This window comes from Oculina patagonica, chromosome 13, assembly GCF_052425735.1.
Source record: "Oculina patagonica isolate OP01 chromosome 13, crgOcupat, whole genome shotgun sequence".
Classification (NCBI taxonomy): domain Eukaryota; kingdom Metazoa; phylum Cnidaria; class Anthozoa; order Scleractinia; family Oculinidae; genus Oculina; species Oculina patagonica.
This window is the reverse complement of record NC_135770.1, coordinates 35655732-35677050: the sequence shown is the minus strand read 5'-3', so window position 1 is coordinate 35677050 and position 21319 is coordinate 35655732. Positions and strand designations below refer to the sequence as shown.

General features: G+C 39.1%; 1 protein-coding gene across 1 annotated transcript in view; it reads left to right on the top strand.

Moving 5' to 3' along the window:
* LOC144635626 (TNF receptor-associated factor 4-like) overlaps positions 1–14802 on the top strand; it is a 68509-nt gene extending 53707 nt beyond the window's left edge. Inside the window, exons 8-11 of the mRNA XM_078494712.1 lie at positions 81–245; positions 13090–13164; positions 14006–14083; positions 14554–14802. Of these exons, the coding sequence (XP_078350838.1) occupies positions 81–245; positions 13090–13164; positions 14006–14083; positions 14554–14802 (567 nt within the window). The remainder of the gene's footprint in view (positions 1–80; positions 246–13089; positions 13165–14005; positions 14084–14553) is intronic.
* The last annotated feature ends 6517 nt before the right edge of the window (positions 14803–21319 follow it).

The following is a 21319-nucleotide window of genomic DNA, read 5'->3' as shown; positions in this document are numbered from 1 at the left end:
CAGATTTCGTACTAGAGAATGTTTGCTTTCCCCCGGTTTTTCTATTTTTATCTGCCAACCTTTTTCTATTCTTTTAAAAGAACCATAGCGCAATTTGCCCTGAGGAAATTGTTGACTGCTCCTCTGATGGCTGCAGAGCGATAATGGCAAGAAAAGAACTTGAAGAGCATGTGACTACCAGGTGTCGATGGAGAAAGCTTCGCTGTGAGCACTGTAGTATACAACATCCGGCGTGTCTGAAATCGGTACGTAGCTCCAGTTTTAAATATATTTTCATTTGCACAAATTTAATCAAAATTACATTTACTGACCTGAAAAACTTATATTATAAAAATAGAAAGTCTGCACTCGAGCCAAAGTTGTCCACATTGCCGGAGTTTATGCCGGTTTCTGAAGCATCTTTGGTCATTTTCTTCCATTATATGGATAAAATATAGTATCTGCTCCAGCGAAGGACATACTTTCCCGAGAGACGAACCGTGCAAATACAGTTGTTTGTGTTTGGGTCATGTTCATAAAGTAATTTTTCAATTTAATTCTTTGGCTTATTTTCTTATAGGAACATCAAAGTAAATGCAAGAGATTCCCAGTGAATTGTCGTATGAACTGTGGAAAAGTAATGCCGCGAGAAGAGAAAAAAGTGGGTATTCGCTGTGCTTCTGGCCCCTGTTTACTCCTGTTGACTTTAATGTGTTCGAGAACACGTAAACAGATACAACATACAACTGAACATAAACGGTCAGTATAAAACACGGACTGAGGACTACGGACTACGGACTGGGTATAAAACACGGACTGAGGTATAAAATGTGGACTCAAAATGAGGACTGGGTATTATGCTCCTCCGGGAAAATTTGGATTTCAATTTCTCTTAGATACCGGAAAATACGCTTAAATTTTGTTTGTAAAAGTATTGCTTAAAACGACAAAACGTTGCGATGAGGAGACGTTGCTCCACAAAACGTTCAACTACTCACTGACATACATCAAAACACGTACCTTTCTCACCCTGTTGAAGTACCCACAACCAAGATGTTACCAGAACGAATGAAAACAGAAAAGCCAATTTCACTTTCATTGTTAGAAAATGAATTACCTTTAGCATGAGCTCGAAAACAAACAGTATTGTCTTATAAACTTAGGGACGGACCATTATTTTTCTGGAGGGGGGGATGAAAAATATTGAAAAAAATTGTTTGCAGGGCCTAAAAAGACAAAATAAATTGTTTGCAAACACCATATGTATTAAAAAAAATAGTTTGCATGGAAGTCAGAGAAACTTGTAATAATCTATCAATGAAAAAAAAACTTTCAAAAATGAAAGTATGAGACTAAATGTATATAGACTAAAAGTATGAAGAATAAAAGTATGTAGTTGTTTGCAGACAGTATACAGGGCTCAAATAAAATCAACATGTTATTTGACCAAATTGGAATTTCAAAGTGGTCATGTAGGCAATAAATTCAACTAATAAATTAGTAAATAGCTGATCCTTTTCTTAAAACAGTAACTTTATATTGCAGCAATTAAATGTGAACAGTATTTTACATTTCATTGAATTTAACTTCATAAATATCTATATACCCGTATTTTCTCAATTAAACACCCGGGGCATTAATTTTAAACTTAGGGCCTGTTTACATGGAGGGAGGGTGCCCCGGCTAACCGAGTTACCCGGCTAGAAGGGATAAAACCTAGCCCGCCTTTACATGCAGAATTCACAGCCCTTCAACCCGAGACGAGACAGCGTCATTGAAGCGTGTCACGGCGTGGGAAAACATTGTAGCTCCAAATGATTGAAGAAAAATATGACTTTTTACTGAATAATCAAGGCTTTTCGTCTTGAAACCTATTTTAATTTGATGTGCAAGTTCTCAGAAATTTACTGCGGTCATTTTTGGCGAAATTCAATCGAAATTCAACAGTATTTGGCTGTCAAATTGAAATTAAATTTGTTGTGTCGCGAATTAGAATAATCATTCCCACGAAAATTTCGAATTAATTAGCTGTTGCTCAAAGAAATATTTTCCAGCCGATCGATAAAACTAATTTTGATCAAATAGCACTGTTTGGGTCCAGAATTTATACATTTTATGCCATTAACTTCAAATTTAGTTCAAGAACACGCGCGAAAACTTATCCCGGCAAGCCGGGATAGCTCGGGCATAACCGTTTACATGGCAAAAAGCTGTCCCGCCTAGAAGGGTGCCCCGGGCAAGCAGACCGAGTGCCCCGGCAAGGCGGGTTACCCTTCTAGCATGTAAAGGGTTCAGTTCGTTTTCTTAAGAAACGTATGAAAAGTTGGCTCGCCCAGGGTAGCTCGGTTAGCCGGGTAACTCGGTTAGCCGGGGCACCCGCCTTCCATGTAAACAGGCCCTTAGCCTGGTGGACTCGGCGTTTATTTGACTCCTGCAGGTTATTTGAGCCCGGTGTTATTAAGCAAGGGGTTTAATTAATTATTTTTGACAAACATGTATCCATCAAATATACCTACAGCTTATTATACCTCAAATAAATACCCGAGGGGTCTATTTTCAACTCCACCTTGGAGACCCGGCGTATATTCGGTACCCAGTGTTTAATTGAGAAAATGCGGTTAACATAGTTATTCGAACATTATAAAGAAACTCTTCGCTAGCCCACACGAGCCTACACAAAAATAATGCCATAACCCATTCTTTAAAAATTGTTGAATCTTCATGCAATGCAGAAATGCTTGCGGCAAGTCAAATCAACACAACAACAACAATGTTTACAGTATACAGTCTCTTGATGGGTTTTCAGGATCTTAAATCCATAAACTTTTATAAAGTTAAAAATATTCCTCATTTGATGGTTCACTTACAGAGCACTCATTAGCAGATGAGTCACTGCCTGTTCCATCACTGTCTAAGGTTGTTTCAGATTGGCTGTCAAATATATCCCAATTTTCTTCAAACATTTGATGTTAAAGGGAAACACATTCTTTTGCAGCCTCTAAAACCATATCTCCATCATTAAAGCTGCCTTGAGTGCTTTCTTGGGCCTTATCATTGATGCCCTGACTGCTTTCTTGGGCCACATAATTGCTGGCTTGAGTGCTTTCTTGGGCCTTATCAATAAGGTCATTTTTGACAAAAGAAGACATCACCTTCTGCCCCTTCTGCTCGGCGTTGGTATTTCTTGAAGTATTGCTGTTCAATGATGATCCTGATTGCTTTAATTTTTTTCTATTCTCCTTCTTTGCAAAAATGCAAGGACTGGACATTTAAAATTCAATCAACGGTTTCGCTTTTTACTGCCGCCAATCTTCGTAGTGTACGTCTCAGAAAACGAAAAAGATGGTTCAGAGGTGTTTATTGGTCGCCACCATAAAATATTGAATTAAATAATGATTAATGGCAGCAAAAGCGAACCTCCTTTTTGTGTCAGATCGTGGTTAAAATAGATCGAAAAAAAATTGTTTGCAGGGAGGTGTTGTTAGAAAAAAATTGTTTGCAGAGGTGCATAGATAAAAAAAAATAGTTTGCAGAGAGAAATTTTTCATCCCCCCCCCCTCCAGAAAAATAATGGTCCGTCCCTTAAACCATCTGTTCGAATCGTAACTGACTAATGACGAAACAGGCCTCTTTTCATGAGAAGTCCACTCGCCTCTAAAAAGCCAGTTTTTAATAAAGGGTATGATACTGTAGTAGCCTAACATTTTTCGATTATAACTGAAAACCTTTTAAAACAATTGTCCGCATTTACTTGTTTTTTATGTATCTAAGTTGAAGGCGGGTCTATTTTGGCAATAGTATTTGCTGTTATTTTCGTCCTTTACAAGCGAAATCAACAACATGGCGTCCAGAAACGATTTTTTTTTCAGTAATTTTTCGTTTGTTTTTTAATTCATAATAATTTTCTTCTTGTTACTGAAAAAAGTGGGGGGGCTAAAGCCCCCCTAGCCCCTCCCTCTCCGCGGTCCCTGTTAATCCGGCGAACCCTTTTTCGATTTCTCTTGAAGGTTCGAGTTATCGGGATTCAACTGTATATCTGGCCTCAAGCGACAGGCACGTGAGAATTTGACAAATAACCCTATATGCATGACAATGAAACAGATGTAAACCGGGTCAGACATTTTTTCAGCCTCTTCACTACATCGAAATTTCGTGCCTCTTTTTTGCTATCACGGGAGTGTCGAAATAAGCGAGTGGCGAAACGTAAGAACAAACCGTGTCTTAGTCTGTTAGTGTAGCAGCGAAAATAAGCAGAATTCGGCAAAATTCGTACGTGTCTGTCATGTGAAGCCAGTCGATAATCCACTAACATTCGAGTTTGGAACTGGGTTTTGAATCGAGTTCTCGTTTTAACAAGGAATTATTCATTTCGACAATGGGATGTTGAAGAAAAAAGGATTCAAATTCCTAAACGTTGATTAATAATTATTGACTCTTGAGAAAAACCCTTCAATTGTTTTGACTGTAAGCAGCTGTGTAAGGGGCTCCGTAAACCGTAAGGTAGCTTGTGAGATACTTTGCCGAGGAAGATCATAATTGTTCGGGTTGAATCCCTACGAAGTTCAACGGATGACAAAACGGTAAACTCTGAACAAGATTTATTCTCTTCGATAACAAACATCAACGTAAGGTCACATACGGCCGTTGCGTTACATGCGATCACCTGCACAGTTTTGCGTGAACAATAATTTTATGCTCATGTATATACATATATATGCTTAGTCCGCATTTTATACCGTAGTCCGTGTTTTATACCTAGTCCGCAGTTTGAGTCCTCATTTTATACTTTAGTCCGTGTTTTATACCCAGTCCGTAGTCCGTAGTCCGCAGTCCATGTTTTATACTGACCGCAACATAAACGAAGCGGAGGTCACAAAATAGGCTGCTCATTGCCTTACCAAAACAAAAAACAACATTACCTCTCGTCGCAGATTATAGTACACTTTTCGTTGTACATTATACTTCCAGAGCACTAACTTCAAGTCCAATGTATAGACCGGGTGGAAGTATCCCTCATTTAAGATAAACCGGCGGGGACCCGCATTCAAGGAGATGGTACTCACCTATGCAATACTTCCAGGTACCGTATTTACTCGAATAAGCGCCCACCCTGAAGGTAGGAAAAGTTAATAAGTGCCCAGCCTCGAATAAGCGCCGATCCCCACACCCCTTCAAAACAAAATGAAGTGTACAAGAGGAGTACGTCGATTATTATTGAAATTGAGATTGAAATTGACTAAGTACTACTAAGAGACTTCCCCGAAGACCGAGTTTTGTTAGTATGTAATGAACAGTTAAAATTCTGCTTTGGTACGTCTTCACGTTTTATTATTATTCATTGTTTTGTTGTAAAATAAACTTTATACTTGCGAAAATGGCGAAAATTTAATAAGCGCCCAGCCTTGAATTAGCGCCCACCTCGAATAAGCGCCCACTCTCAAGGTCCAAAAATTTAATAAATATGGTATATTACTAATAAACTATTTTTGGACAGGTTTACGTTTTACACTTGCTTTCGAGACCCTGTACGGGGGACAATTACTTTTCAAAAGTACTCCTACATTGGAAGAGTCTAGGGCCTGTATTCCGTCTCTCTTCACTTTTTTTGTAATTTTTTATTTGCCTACATTTTTCTATTCTTTTAAAAGAACCATAGCGCAATTTGCCCTGAGGAAATTGTTGACTGCTCCTCTGATAACTGCAAAGAGACAATGGCAAGAAAAGAACTTGAAGAGCACGTGACTACCAGGTGTGAATGGAGATTACTTACCTGTGAGCACTGTAGCATGCAACACCCGGCGTGTGAACAATGGGTACGTAGCTCCATTTTATTTTAGTTTGCAAAAATTAAACCAAAACTAAATTTACTAATCTGACAAGTCAGCTTAGTCAGCACTCGAGCCAAAGTTGGCCACACTTACTTACCCCCCTCCCCCCTCCCCCTTTTTCCTTGCTAATAACAAGTATTTTAATAGCCCAATTTCGATATTTTAAAATTCAGCCTAAAACAAGAGACATCACTACGAGGAATAAACCCCACAAACTCTATAGTTTAGTCCCCCTTGCCTCGTCCTGAGGTCTATTGTTTAAGGCTGAATTTTAATATATCGAAATTGGGCTATTACTGTGTTTTAATAAACTGGTCCCGGGGAAAACAGTTAGTTTTGTTTTCCCGAGAGTCTCGAGACTCGAGGATGAACAAATAAAACAAACGAACGAACAAATTAGCGTTAACAACAGCACGCCTGAGCACGACTTTATTTCTTCCATAAAACACTGCAAATGTACGGGGGGAGGCTATTCTGCGAGCCTGCGAGCCCGAGCCTCTTTTTGCGAGCCCCAATAGTTTATCGCCAAAAATCCCAAAAGGACAAAATGTCCTATTATAGTCGAGCAACCCCATGGTAATGACGGTAATTCGATGAAGTGCCGACCTTCGCATTTTTTCCAAATAAGGGTCCACTAAAGTAATGCAATCTCACTTCATTTGCCTTTGAATGTTTTAATTTTTCACGTGAGTTGCGTCATTGATGGCTCGTGCTCTCAGGCGTCGTAGCGCTATTCAGTTTCAGGGGCGGATCCAGGATTTCAAAAGGGGGGGTGGATGGCAGACCCGCCATCTTGGAAATTACCCATAAGACCCTGGGAACGAGGTTGCCATCAAACCTGAGCATCGACTGAGCACATGGGTTGGTAAGCGCGAACGTTTCCCTGCAAATTTCGCAATAATGAGCCAATCAGAATCTTACTTTGCCTCACTAGGCGTTTTCAAATGGCTTCCTTGCGAACTTTTGCGCGAAAAGTGGCGGCAGACGGCGAAACGTGGCGTAACAACAACCAGACATGAGCGAGAGCTAATTTTTCTTTCTTTATTTATTTCCTATTTCAAATAAAGTGACATTTCGAATTTTTTTTTACTGAAAAATGGGGGGTGGATATCCACCCTATCCACCCCCCCTGTATCCGCCCCTGAGTTTTCACCACCAAAATATTTACAGGTTAGTGTATTACCTTTGATCCTTTAAAGCATTAAGTAAATTTCTTTTTGTGATAATGTTTACTTTTCTGTCAGCACGTATAGCGTTATTTTTGAGCAGCGGATAAAATTAAAGAGAAAGATACGCCCGAGCACTTCGTGTTTCTGCTCGACTCAAAAAGATGAAAAACGGATGATGTGACACGAGGTGACGTGACGCGAAACAAAAACTTGCTGTGGATGTGGTGTTAACTAAAAAACGTCACGTGGCGAGCATAACATTTTTATAACAATTTAAGCGTAACTACATGTTGCTCTTAGCTGCTGTCAGTAATGTCACAATCTGAAATAATTTGCCTTTGAATGTTTTCTTGTGTGAATGGGTCATTGATAAGTTTTTTCATTCAAATAAGCGTTCAATAATGTAACACAATCTCACTTTATTCGCCTTTGAATGTTTTATTTTTCCACGGGCATTGCGTCATTGATGGTTCGTGCTCTCAGGTTTCGTAGCGCGAATTCTATTTTAATTTAGGTAAATTTATTTTGTGAATATGTTTACTTTTCTGTTAGCACGTTTAGCGGTATTTTGAGCAGCGAATAAAATTTGAGAGAAAGATGCGCGTTTCTGAGCACTTGACTCAAAAAGATGAACGAGTGCTCCAATCGGAGAGTGTAGTGTTTGAAATACATGTAGCAACTAAGATTGACACCTCTATCAAGCCGAAGCGGTTACCGTTTAGACCATAAAAAAATGAAACACAACATTGTCCTCCCTTGGACACGACGATAAGTTGAATTTACTTACTGTTGATGACAATAAAATTTACATCGTGTTTTATTTCGAAATGTAGTGATTTAAGTTTAATTTTCGTTATAATCACAATAAGCGAAATTTTCGCTTATTTCCCTCCTCCGCTTACAAACTTATGTTGACTACAGACCGTCTGAAAATCCAAAAGCAAAACAATGTCACGGACAAGAAAATCACAATGAAAATCGAAAAGATTGGCAATACAATATATCAATAACTATTTCTCTTCAGTTGAATAACAATAGTTGACAAACCAGTCAAAGTGGACTTCGAAATTTTCGGCCCTTCCAACTGACGAAGCTAAACCTATATAACCGTTCCTTAGTTCACAATGAAGCCACAGTTCCCACGTTAAAAAACAGAAAACTGCGGTAAATGTTTTTTTTTTCCAACAGATGGAATCAGCAGTGAAAGTATTGTTTTTTGCACTACGAAGATTTCACACGGCACACTTGTTATAATGTCCGACGGTCTGAAAACTTTCTTCTGAGAAAATATTCCGCTCTCAAACAAAAGTTTCATTCATGGAAGGAAATACTTGAGAAATGTTCAATTTGCGTGACAGATTGTTAATGCCGGGAAAAGGTCATGTTGCTTAAATATAAATTTGGAAACATTCGCTTTCATGCATGTTTGACAAATCAAAGAAACTTGCTTTTTGACGTGTATTTGCTGTTTCTCAGTTTTTTTTCTCAGTTTTTCGGCAAAAGACAAGTAAGTCTTGCAATTCATACCTGGAAACGCGAGGATTTAAATCTTGCATTTAATCACACACGATCTCTTGAAAGTAGCCTGCGCTGTATATCGAGGATTTGGTGACACGTCTGGCTGCAACATGACGCAGGCTATTTGAAAGCCGATCTTTTGAAATGAATGGCATGCTTGGAATTGTTTACAGCTAGCGTTATCCCCGTAGCACTTTTCACCTCACAAACAATCTACCGCATGAGTGTAGTTCAAACACTACACTAAAAACGGATGACGTGACACGAAGATAATGTGACGCGAAACAAAAACTTCGTGCAGCATGAATGTTGTGTTTACTAAAACGCGTCACCTGGCAAGCGTAACTGCATGTAGCTCACAATCTCACTTCATTTGCATTTGAATGTTTCCTTACGTGAATGGGTCATTGAGAGCGTATGCTCTGAGGCTTTATAGAGCGAATTCTATTCTCTTTTATCACTAGAGGATAAGTGTAACTGATCTTCTATCGATTTGTTTTGTAAAAAATTAACCTTCTTCCCTGAAAGAGAGAGACCCTGGGAACGAGGTTCGAGAATAATTTGTTTTTGATCAATATGCGCTGAATGGCGTTTTAAAGAACCTTTCTGTCAGCACGTTTACTTTAATATCAGAATGGAGTGAGTGAGTGAGTGATCGACTGAAGGAAACACGTCATTTCGAGAATGATCACTACACCACATTACCATTCGGTAAAAATGATCCTTAAACATGTTCAACTATACCGCAAGCCGAAATATTTTTACCGGTGTGGGTTTCATAGGCATAGTCTAAAACCCTGGACTGGACTGGACTCTAGACTATTTTTTTTTTACTTTTTATTTAAAAATTAAAATTAAGTAAAATATTAAATTAAACATTAAATTAGTTAAATATCAATATTAAATATTTTCAATATATTTTTTAAATTTTACAATGTTCTCATTGAGGCTTTTTTTTCATTAAAGGCAATCGGAGGCTCTACTCAAATGTTTTCTTCTCAATTTTCTAAACTTTTTTAGCCCGATTTACTACATTACCCGTGATGGATAAAAATATTTCTCCCAATCTCCACTTTAATGTAAAATCTTTACTTTCACCGTTTTCTGGTTTAAGGGTTGTGATGGATCGTTTTTAAAACACATGAAACCAGTTAAATTTCCGGCCAAGAAAGAATAATTCACTACATTACCCGGCCTCTAGCTTGGCCGTGTTATGTCACCGACAATGAAAGCGTCTTTCAATCTTTCAATCGTTTAGGGTTATAGGGCTAAGGTTTAATTACGGCCTCGCTTTTGCCAGGCTTTCTAAACCTTACGTCACGCTTCCTGTGGTATCTATTGAACACCCCCTCCCGGGTTATTGAACATCGTTCTTAAAATGGAGTCGGACCATACATTTCCCGGGGACCATTTCACGATTTAAGTCACCTATTGAATAGAAATAGAACCAATAACATAACTTTTTAGAAATTGCCATGACGCTTTCAAACTACTTGAATTATACACAGGCTGGCCATGTCCAACTGAAAGAAGAATCGGCTAGTAATAAATAACTGTAAGTCCCTTCGCAACTGTTTTTGGGATGTCGTTCTTGGGATGCCACCGTTGGTCACGCGAATGAAATATCCCTTAATGCTTCAAAATATCGAATATTATTATATAGCCGCGAGTGTTTTACTGGAAAATAGACCACTCGTAAAATTCATACGAAACTACATCCGGGACTGTAGTGGTGTATTTTCCATATCCTCACTAGTGAGGATATCGATGACGTCATTTTCCGCCTTTGTGCAAAGCTGCCAACGCCAGTTGGAAATGGCGAGCTATCGATTCGTGAAGTTCTCTGAAGCCAAAATAAAATATTTCACTGAGGAGCTGGAAAATGCTAACACGAAGAAAAGACTTCACATGACTTAAAATTATTTAAAAGAGCTTCTTGCTTGTGGAGAGTCAGACGAAGGGAGGGAAAATAAAGACATTTCAGTTGCCGAACCTCAGGACTTTGCGATCAAAAAACAGAAAAGCGGTGAGTTTGAGCAGCAACAGATTTCAAAACGGTGAATTATATATTATCAGTGACATTGATGACAGCTAATAAACAGACTGTTTTATCATTTACGATATACATCTTCTAAAAGCTTCAGTTCGCGAAATTTTAGCCGTCGATCGTGTTTAACCTCTTGATGAATAAAAATGTTTTTACTTTTACTTCATGCATGATGATTGTCTATATAATAAAAAGAAAATTACACGGTGGCTTGAAGATATGAATTTTATTTTCTCGTGGTAAAAGCAATATTTTACTCATTCGCTGCGCTCTGATTCGTAAAAAATTGCTTTACCACTCGAAAATAAAATTCATATCTTCGCGCCGCCGTGTAATATCCTCTATTTATTATAAAATGTAAAGCTATAACCTTAAAGCTTAACGCATTCAACTGACTCATTCAAGAAAGTTATAAACAACATGAAATAAAAGGAAGTTCATTGATGAGTTGTTGTACACACACGCAATCGGCAGGAATAGTACGACGTAGTCCAAGATACATTTTATGAACTTTCTGAATCAAATACTGACTACCTAGCGGTGTGGGCAGGCTTACGGCTTTAATCACCAGATTCCCTTTAGATATATTTCTAGCGAAAAATAAGCCGCGACCCAACTTGGAACCGATGATGCGACACTATGTCTCTCTCCTCCGCAGAGGTTCCCGATGGGGCGTTCGATGTAAAAATACGCTGGGCAAGGTGAGTGCAGGCGCAAAGGAAGAGAGATCCACTGCGCGGGGAACCTCTGCCAGAAGGTTGTCGTTTTCTCGTACATCCTTGTCGTTTTCTGGTACATTGATAAATTTCTAAGCCCTCGCCGACTTTGACAGCTTGAAATTCGGCAAAAATCAGCGCTAAGTGTGTTACTACAGGTAGGGACTGTGTTTTCTCCGAAGAGTTTTCATATTTACCGAAAAAAAGCAAAACTCTTAGTATCCGAAGCCCCCCTGAAACCTGTGGGGAGTCGTGTTGTTGTATGGAGGTCAAGTGTCAAAGAATGGGGGAAGGCTTCAAAGAGCTTGACTTCCCTCTCGAGGAGATATCTCTTAATGGTACAGATGTAAATATACTTCTTGTATTTCCTGCTTTTGGTCTTCAATTCCTACATGTTGCATTTCGCTTTGAATAAGCGTTTACCAGTTTAATGTCTTTGATCGTTTGATCGGGTAACACAACAACAAGCATGACAACAACTTCAAGCATTATTTCGTACAGAAAAAAAATGTGGGAGAGATGAGTGCATGGTTCTTACACAAGTTTTAGCAGCTATTTACGAATGAAGAAACGGAAATTTAAGCTTATGCTTCGATTGGTTTAATTAGTTCGTACGGCAAAGAATTGAAACTTCGCTCTCGATTGCCCACCTGAGCACCTGGGAATCTGTTTATACAGTCGTATCTAAATTTAACATTCTTCGAAATAAACTTACTTGTTCTCTTCTCTTTCAGGAAAGAATTAATCCGTTTTTAAGAGTTTCAGCTACCAGAAGTTTCCTAATCGAATTCTTTGCCTGTTGAATTTCTCGTTCGCCACACAACAAAACAGTCTAAATAAAACTACATTCTTTGTGCGGACAACAAAATTTTCTACATTCCCGCGCTGGCATCTAAATATGTTCTTGTCGATTCTGCTTGTTGTACATTGCGTAACGGTAAACCTCAGAACGGATTCTAGACATAATGTAGCAGCCATTTTGCTGACATGGCAAGTAATATATACTACTCCCGGTGAGGAACACCAATGAAAAGGTAACCTCCCCCGGATGGCGACCATATTGGGTGTGGTATCTGGCAGAGGCTCCCGCGGCCGCCCTCGCCGTTTTATTGCGCCTGCACTCACTTTGTACAGAAAACCTCTCTGAGAGCCTCTGCGGAGGAGAGAGACACTATGTCACGCGATCCGGTCTCACGGTAATTGCAAGGAGTGCAAGGTGCATGTGTATAATTTCAACAGAATACTTTGATTGTTTATGGGTGAATCTGCATTTAAATTTTGGTAAAAATAGAAAAAATATGACAGAAAAATAGTGGCTCGCAAAAAGAGGCTCGAGGCTCATGGCTCCGGCTCGCAGGCTAGCACATTAGTTACTCTCAAATGTACGACAAATAAGACTTAAATCGCAAAATACTTACAAAAGAAAGCAAAAAACCGACCTACTTTCCAGGCATTTTCGAAATCCTTCTGCTCTAAAAGTTTTTTGACTTCCTGTTTCAAATGAAGGCCTCAAACTGTTCCACTGTGTTTCACGAACTTTCAAAGAACTAGCGACAAATTTCCTGGAATCGCCGAGAAGTAAGCTTCAAAAACATGACGCCAGAATCACGCCACAAACCTTTGTCACGTTTTGATCACGTGCTTTTCACATTGAAAAGCACATTCACATTCACATTGAAAATTGATAACATTCAGTCAGCTAAATGTATTCCGCCCTCGAGGGATACATTTTATTTTATGCAAGGTCACGTGATCACGAATCAGCCAATGAAAATCGTATTTAGAGCAAGGGAAACTGCGGGTGTATAACAATTATTGTTATTATTTTACAGGATCATCAACTTAATTGCACGAGATTCCCAGTTAACTGTTCTTATAATTGTGGAGAGGAATTTCCACGGGAAGAGGTAACCTTTGTCGGTTTGCTGTTAATGACCATTGACTACCAGTTTGTGCCTAGCTTATCAAGAGAAAGTGGTTTATAACCAAAACAGTGGTCCTAAATAGTTTTCTCTAGCAAATGATATTCCACATAAATTGCCAAGATGATGATGAACCATGCACTGTGAGAAGATTAAGTTGCACTTTAGCAAAATTGGCCAATGTCCATTGCCGGAGTTTATCTCGGCTACCGTTCCATGAAACAACTATTGCCACTCATTCCTGGATGGCATGTTTTTTCCATCGAGGGATTTCGCAATCATTTTTGTCCAGTTTTACAGACAGCTACAGCTCGTCGGTACTCTTTTTGGGTCATTTATACTCCTGAGTGGATATAGACTCTCTGAGAGTAATGCGAAAAAACACACAATACAATTAATGACACCGGCCGGGGCTCAATCCCGCCAAGTCCAACCCAATAAGCTTTTCTTTTTTAAATATTTTTATATTTATATGTAACAATAACTTTATAGACTTCCCTACTGGTATGTTTTTTTCTTTTTCTTTCTGTCTATGTGTGAATCTGTTCTCTTGCCGACCTGTGATTTATTTTTTTTAATGCTAATGTCAACTGGCTGCCTGGCTCCACTAGCCCTTATGCCGGTTATTCCAGGCAGCCAGTACTCTTACTTTATTTAATTTCCTCTCTGTAAAATCATGTAAGTGTAAGTGCAAGAGTACATTAAAGGTTGTTGTTGTTGTTTTTGTTGTTGTTGATAACCATAGCATTACACCACCTCGATTATAAACGCGGAATTTTTTTACTTCAAATAAATGTCCTCTAATTCGAATGTTTGATTTAAACAGTTGGAAGCCCATATTGACACAGTTTGCCCCATGGCCATAGTTCCCTGCCCTTTTGCGGAGATGGATTGTCAGACGAAGGTAATTGTTGTTTTGCTCAGTTGGATCGGATCGGGGAAATCATGGCATGTATTTTCTATGGTGGATAAATTCTAGTGTTATTGTATCTTTGCTTACAGAAAAAGTTGTCTTTAGAAGATTACGTCTAACATAAGGGCACGTACTTTCAGATTCGTGAGTAGGCAATTTTTTTGAGCTAGCATCACGCTAGCGACCTAGACTGCTTGCAGTCTGTTTTTTCTCTTTTTCTGTGTCTCTTTCTCTCTCTCTCTCTCTCTTGAGTGCGAGGCTAAGCAAGGGTCAAAGACGCGCGAGGAAGAATTGGGGCAAGACAAGAGTGCGCGTGCGATCGGATCTCGCCCCAAGCCCCTTCTCATCCATCCGCCAGTTCAACCAGTTGACTCCCGTTCCTGATATAACCGCGCGTTCCTCTTTATTTTTACTGTTCTATGTTTTAATCGACAAAAATTGAACAATTATTTTCACTTCAGGTCCGACGAAGTGAGCTCGGTTCGCATGTTCAGACTGCCACAAGCGCTCATCTTGACTTAGCTCGCGTCAAGCTGACCAAAACACACGAAGAACATAAGGAGCTAAAACAGTGGACAAGGCATCTCGAGGCAAAGTTGGACAACACTCTCAAAGAAGTCAAGGAACTTAAAAAGACGACTAGAAAACTGGAGGAAAAGCTTAAATACACCGACTATGAAAAACTCGAAGAAAAGGTAGATTGTATTTAACAGAAACTTAAATGTGTCGATATTACAGTAATTTGAAGCTGTCTCTTTCCAAGTCACTCGGTACGCGTAGAATTGTGGTCCTAGTGTACTCGCAAAGCCTTATGGGCTCCTATTCCGCGCTTTATCATCAAGTCTCGTGGTCCTTGTTTTCCGCCCTCCACCGACAAAATGCAAAAGCATCTGGAGTCGAGACAGGGAAACCCTAACAATAATATAATAATAATAATAATAATAATAATAATAATAATAATAATAACAATAATAATAATAATAATAATAATAATAATAACATATTTAATCAGGGTAAAACCGTCAGCGATGCTGGTATAATTGGATGCCCTGGGCCACTAAAATCTACAAATAATAATAAGTAATAGTAATTGGACTGAGTGGAGTACAATTCAGGGAGTAATCGGGTGAGTAATTTCAAAATCGGCCGAGCGCGCAGCGCGAGGACGATTTGAAATTACGAGCACGATTACTCTCTGAATTGTACGACACGAGGTCCAATTACTAATTAATCGTATCAATAACCAAATTTGAGGTTAGGAAGTCTTTGAGAATCTTTTTAAGTGTACAAACAGTGGGAAAACAGCAAGAAAGAACCCATTTATATGCGCGTGATTGACGTGCGAATGGCGTAGGTGTCCAATTACAGGTGTCCAATTTGAAGTTGCTCAAATTGGATACCTGTAATTGGACACCCACTTGATCTCGCGCCGATTACGCGACAAATAGGCGTGCGCAGAACCAATCAGAATCAAGAATTTTGTTATAGATACGATTACTCTCTGAATTGTACGACACGAGGTTCAATTACTAATTAATCGTACCAATAACAAAATTCGAGGTTGAGAAGTCATTGAGAATCTTTTTTAGTGTGAAAAAGTCAATGGTTAATTCAACTGGTCGTACAAACAGTGGGAAAACAGCAAGAAAGAACCCATTTATATGTGCGTGATTGACGCGCGAATGGCGTAGGTGTCCAGTTACAGGTATCCAATTTGAAGTTGCTCAAATTGGATACCTGTAATTGGACACCCACGTGATCGCACGCCAATTACGCGACAAGTAGGCGCGCGCAGAACCAATCAAAATCGAGAATTTTGTTATAGATACGATTATCTTAATAATAATAATAATAATAATAATAATAATAATAATAATAATAATAATAATAATAATAATAATAATGCAACTTTATTTCACATAATGAACCTGAAATACACCGGCTCCGGCGGAAAGGTAGAAGGGCACCGCGCACCTCCCTCTCGCCATTGAATTAAATCCCCCGAAAAGGACATCGAAATAGACTCAAAGTGCATAACAAAGTAGATACGTAGTATTTAACCGAATTGTCTCTGTTGCAAAACTGTTTACTGTCCTGACTGTATTCAATAGAAATGACCAAATCTGATTGGTTAGAAATGATCTTTCAAAGGATATTCTTTTACAGTTAGAAACCAGTATTCTATGTGTATTATTCCGCTTTTACTTAACGCTTCTTTTTTTCTGCTTCAGGATACCGGCAAAAAAAAAGAAACATGCTTTCAAGGGAATCTTCTAAAGAGTTTGATCATCTGCAGTGATATATGTATTGTAGGAAATACATATTTTGTAGAAGCTAAAAATGCAATGTAAATTAAAGTATCTGTTGTAATAGTGAGAAGAAGATTCTAGCGTTTTTATACCTACTTAATATGTATGAGCTTAACTCGAAATCAATGGATTAACACAATCGTTAGAAAACAAATAACCCCTGAAGAAATAGACCAAGTATATTTAAGCTTAAATTTCGGCTAGGAAAGTAAACAAACTATAGCAAGAAAAATTTCATTTTAGTACCAAATATATTTGAAAGAAAAAGTTGTTAGGTTTTGAACAAAGAAATGCGTGCAGCATTTAGCTCATTAAAAATTAGTTGTAAAAAATCTCAATGGACTGTGTTCAGTGCTACACCACCGTATAATACATACGAAAACGAGCATGAATACAGAATTATAAATATTTTCCTTTTTTATATCGAGAAAAGAAAGGGGATATAAAATTTCTGCATTGATGCATATACCTACCCCTCCGGATTTCTCCTATGATCAAATCTTGAGGGACATAATAGAGATAAATAAAATCAGTTGTAGTAAGGTTTTAAAAGAAATAAAGGATAAAAAGCAGATATTACTTCTTTTTAAAGAGAAGAAATTGACCGCATTGAAAGTTTTAAATGTTTTATTTTAATTTTTATCAATAAATTCTTTTACTGAAGTACTATTTTTAGAGACCTTATATCTTGTATTTCTTTATATTGTTAGTCCATAAGAGCAGCCGTATTTAGTTTTTAGCAATAAAGATTTCCCTTAGCAACACAAATAGTATTTTATTTAATTTAGCTTTTGACGCGGGTCAGTGGGCGCGATCCATTGGACCAAAATTTCTGGAAATTCCGGTACAAAATCGAATGGAACAGAAAGTTTCTGGAAACTCGTTTCGAAAATTTTGGTCAACTTCTGGAGGTTGTCCTAAAATTCCGGAAAATCGGAATTCTCGGAAAATCCTGTTCCATTCGTCAATTTCTGCTTGGGCCCAGTTTTTCCCAACCCGGAAATCGACAAAGTTCGGCATGGCGGTCATTCCCGCTGCTCAACACTGATCAGTTCTCGTCTTGTCTTCTTGCGGCAGATAGCTTAACTGCGTTATTGGAACATGAGTGCTTAGCAAGCTTTGGTAAGTAGTTCAAAAATACGTGCACACCACGTATAATTGTCTTAAACGAATGCGATAAGAGCACATCTTCTTGTGCATCCACAATGTTTCTGTATAAATGTCATAAAAGCAGATGTATGTGCTTCCAGAGTAAACTTTTGCATTGTTTAAATTTAAAAAAGCATGGAGCTAAGTTTCTGAGCTAAATGAAAGGATAGATGGCTTCAGAATTTATCAAGAGAGGAGTAATATCTTCAGTTTTCTTTACTGTTTGCAGGAATGTAACTAGCGTGGCCGATTCAAGTGGAAAATACCGTTCCATTTGACAGATGAAAATTTCGGAAATTCAAAACGAAAATTTTGGTCCAATGGATCGCGCCCTTTTAAATTTCCGAAATCTTTCAGTGGAAAGTTGAGGTTTATACGCCGCTTATGGATTGCCAATTTGATAATTATTATCCAATGAGTTTCCCAGCCTGAAATTTTCTTCCACCGTGCTATTTCTATAACAATTTCCTACAAAAGTTTAGACACTTTCGAGGCAAATTCTTAGAAAAGTTCAAGACGCCGAAAATAGAATTTGACGTCAATTTTTGCGTTTGACCGCTGTGAAGGAATCACAAAGTTGGACAGGCTCACCTCACACGGGCAAGCGTAGAAGCCGCGCAAACAAGTCGGCGAGCTAAGCGATCCAGTTGGCTCGTGGCTTTGCGCTCGTGTGTGTGATCCAAAAGTGAGCCTACTCGCTACATTTTACATTTATTCATCCATTCAAGTTTACTTTCAAAGATGCTATTTTGGGAAAATGTGTTGCTAATCAGCACTAAGACAAAAAAGTCAATTTTATTTATTTTGCTTGAGACTGACAGATATGTGGCTTGAACCCTTCCCCCCCCCCCCCCATCTTTAATAAGCCCCTCTTTCTTTTAAGCATTCATTTGATGTTTAATCAGTTCTTAGCTGTTTGATCAGCCCTTAATTTTCAAGATTGTTTATCAAGTCTATTGCTGATCCTGATCTTCACCTAGATTCGGCAACATTTTGCTACTGTTTGTCAGAGTGGTTCTTGCATAGCTACAGAATTCTCTCCCAATATCGATCACTAGTTCGACTAGGTTTACTACGTTTAAGAAAAAAAAATGATTGAAGTTTTAATGAAATGAGTCTGAATTGGCCTAACCGCACGTTTACAACTAAATTACTAACATATTGCTAACCGAGGTGGCCTCCCCTATAAGACTGGTGGTTTCTTGGAGGTCGCGTCAAACTACCTACTATAGCACTCACTCACTCACTCAATCCTCTTCTTGCCCTTGGGCACATAAGGCCGTTACCAGATTCCGCCACTGCTGCCTGTTCTTTGCATTCTTTCTCAGCTCTCCCCAGCTGAGTCCGCTTTCCCGCATCTCTTTTTCAACTGTCCGCCGCCAGGTCTCTTTTGGTCGTCCCCTTGCTCTTTTCCCAGATGGAGTCCAGTGCAGAGCAACTCTGGGAATTGATGATGGATCCATCCTGAGGACGTGTCCGATCCAGCGCCACCTTCTCTTCTTCACCTCGGAGCTGATGTTGTTCGTTGAGGTTACCCGGCGTAGCTCGGCGTTTGAAATTATGTTAGGCCAGAAGATGTTCAGAATGCGGCGTAGACACCGATTTTGGAATGTGTCAAGTTTGTGGCAGATGGCTTTTGTGGCCTTCCATGACTCACACCCATACAGCAACGTGGTGAGAACGTTACTCTTGAAGAAGCGGAGTTTAGTCTTTAGGGTGATCTTCTTGCTTTTCCAGATGTTCTTGAGGGAGGCAAATGCTTGCCCTGCCTTGGAGAGCCTTGCTCTAATCTCTGGCTCTGAGTCTCCATCGGTGGTCATCTTCGAGCCAAGGTACGTAAACTCGTTGACTTCTTCAACTATCTTCCCATGCAGGGTGATCGGCGCATCTGAGCGATGGTTCATTCTCATGTGTTTGGTTTTCTTGGGGCTGACCTTAAGACCAAGCACAGCAGCTGTAGATGCCAGACCTTCGGTCATGGCCTGCATGTCTGTGTGGCGATGGGCTAAGAGGCAGATGTCGTCTGCAAAATCAAGGTCGCTGAGCACATCAGAGAGAGTCCATCGAATGCTCTTTGATCTTGTATAGTGTTCTTCATGACCCAGTCAATACAGAGAGAGAATAGAAACGGAGACAGTATGCACCCCTGCTTTACGCCCGTTTGAATGGTAAATGGCTCTGTCATCAGGTTTTCACAGATGACCTGGGCGTGGCAGTCGTGATACAGCATCCTGATGATATTCACTACCTTGGATGGTATTCCGTAGTGTCGAAGGATGCACCATAGCGTTTCCCTGTGGATACTATCGAAGGCTTTTTCAAAGTCTATGAAATTCGCATAGACTGTGCTGTTCCATTCCTTCGCCTGCTCAAAGATCTGCCTGAGAGTAAAGATGTGGTCACTGCAGGATCTCCCTTTACGGAAGCCAGCTTGCTCTTTACGAATGTCCTTACCATAGCAATTGGTGTAAATTGTCAATTCTAAAGTGACTAATAGATAATGATGATGATGATGACGACGACGACGACGACGATGATGATGATGATGATGATGATGATGATGATGATGATGATGATAAAGTCACTGGTAAGTTTTTGCTGTTCATCCCGATTTCGATTTGCCCAAAAAATTCTAGCAAGTTGCCCAAATTTTTACGAAACAGTCGAAAAGAAGCGAGAGTCATACGATGCACTAGCATAGGCCTACATATGAAGTGAAAAATTCTTACATATGAATCTATCATATAAGTTCATAAAACACGTTAAAAGAAATAATTGCCTCTGCCATTTCGAAGGCCGAAGAAGATGCAATCCAGAGTTGGCTGGTGCCCTTTCAATTAAGTGCGATGTTATTGACACGTTGTTGCCCCATCAGGTGCTGCGGAGGTAAGTTTTCAATCTGCGCAACACACTGAATGATCGTTCTGCAGAACACGATATAGCAGGTTTCACTACAAGGATGAGGACCACATAAGAAAACTCTGGAAACATATCAAATAGATCAATCTCGTGCATTGTCTCCGGCATTTCTGAAACAGTCATATATGCATGTAGACTTATCCGCGTACACGACGAAGACTTCACGTACATTTATAATCTCGATTGTACATTTACAATCTCGCCGTCGATTTTGTGAAAACTTAGCAACGAGGGAGAAGCTTTCTTTATCAGGTGTTTCACTGTGACAGACATTTGCAGTACAGTGCCCAACAATAAAAAAAATACAAATATGTATATCAACAAATGAACCCCCTCCCTAATAACCAGAAATATTACATATATTGCCCCATATATTACCCCTGTGCTTAAGAAGCTTCACTGGCTACCTGTCCGCTATCGTATAATTTACAAAATTCTTTTACTGGTCTACAAAGCTCTCCATGGGGCAGCGCCTTGCTACATGAAAGAGTTACTTTACATCACACCTCTCGGAGATTTTTAAGATCATCTACACAGCATCATCTGGCGACCCCCAAAGCAAAATTAAAAACATATGGAGAGAGAGCGTTTACTGTGGCAGCCCCAAGACTGTGGAACACAATCCCATTGAACTTAGATTAAGTCCTTCTATTGACATTTTTAAGAGACATTTAAAAACGTACCTTCTTAAACAGGCTTTTTAATTAATTTAATTTTTAGGTACATTTTTGAACTTATATTTGTAAATATCCGGGTTTTTTTTAATTTTTAGATTATAAAAACTTCTTCGAAAACTGGCTTTGCCCAAATTTCTCTTGCTGCCCAACAAAATCTGAGTTGCCCAAAATTT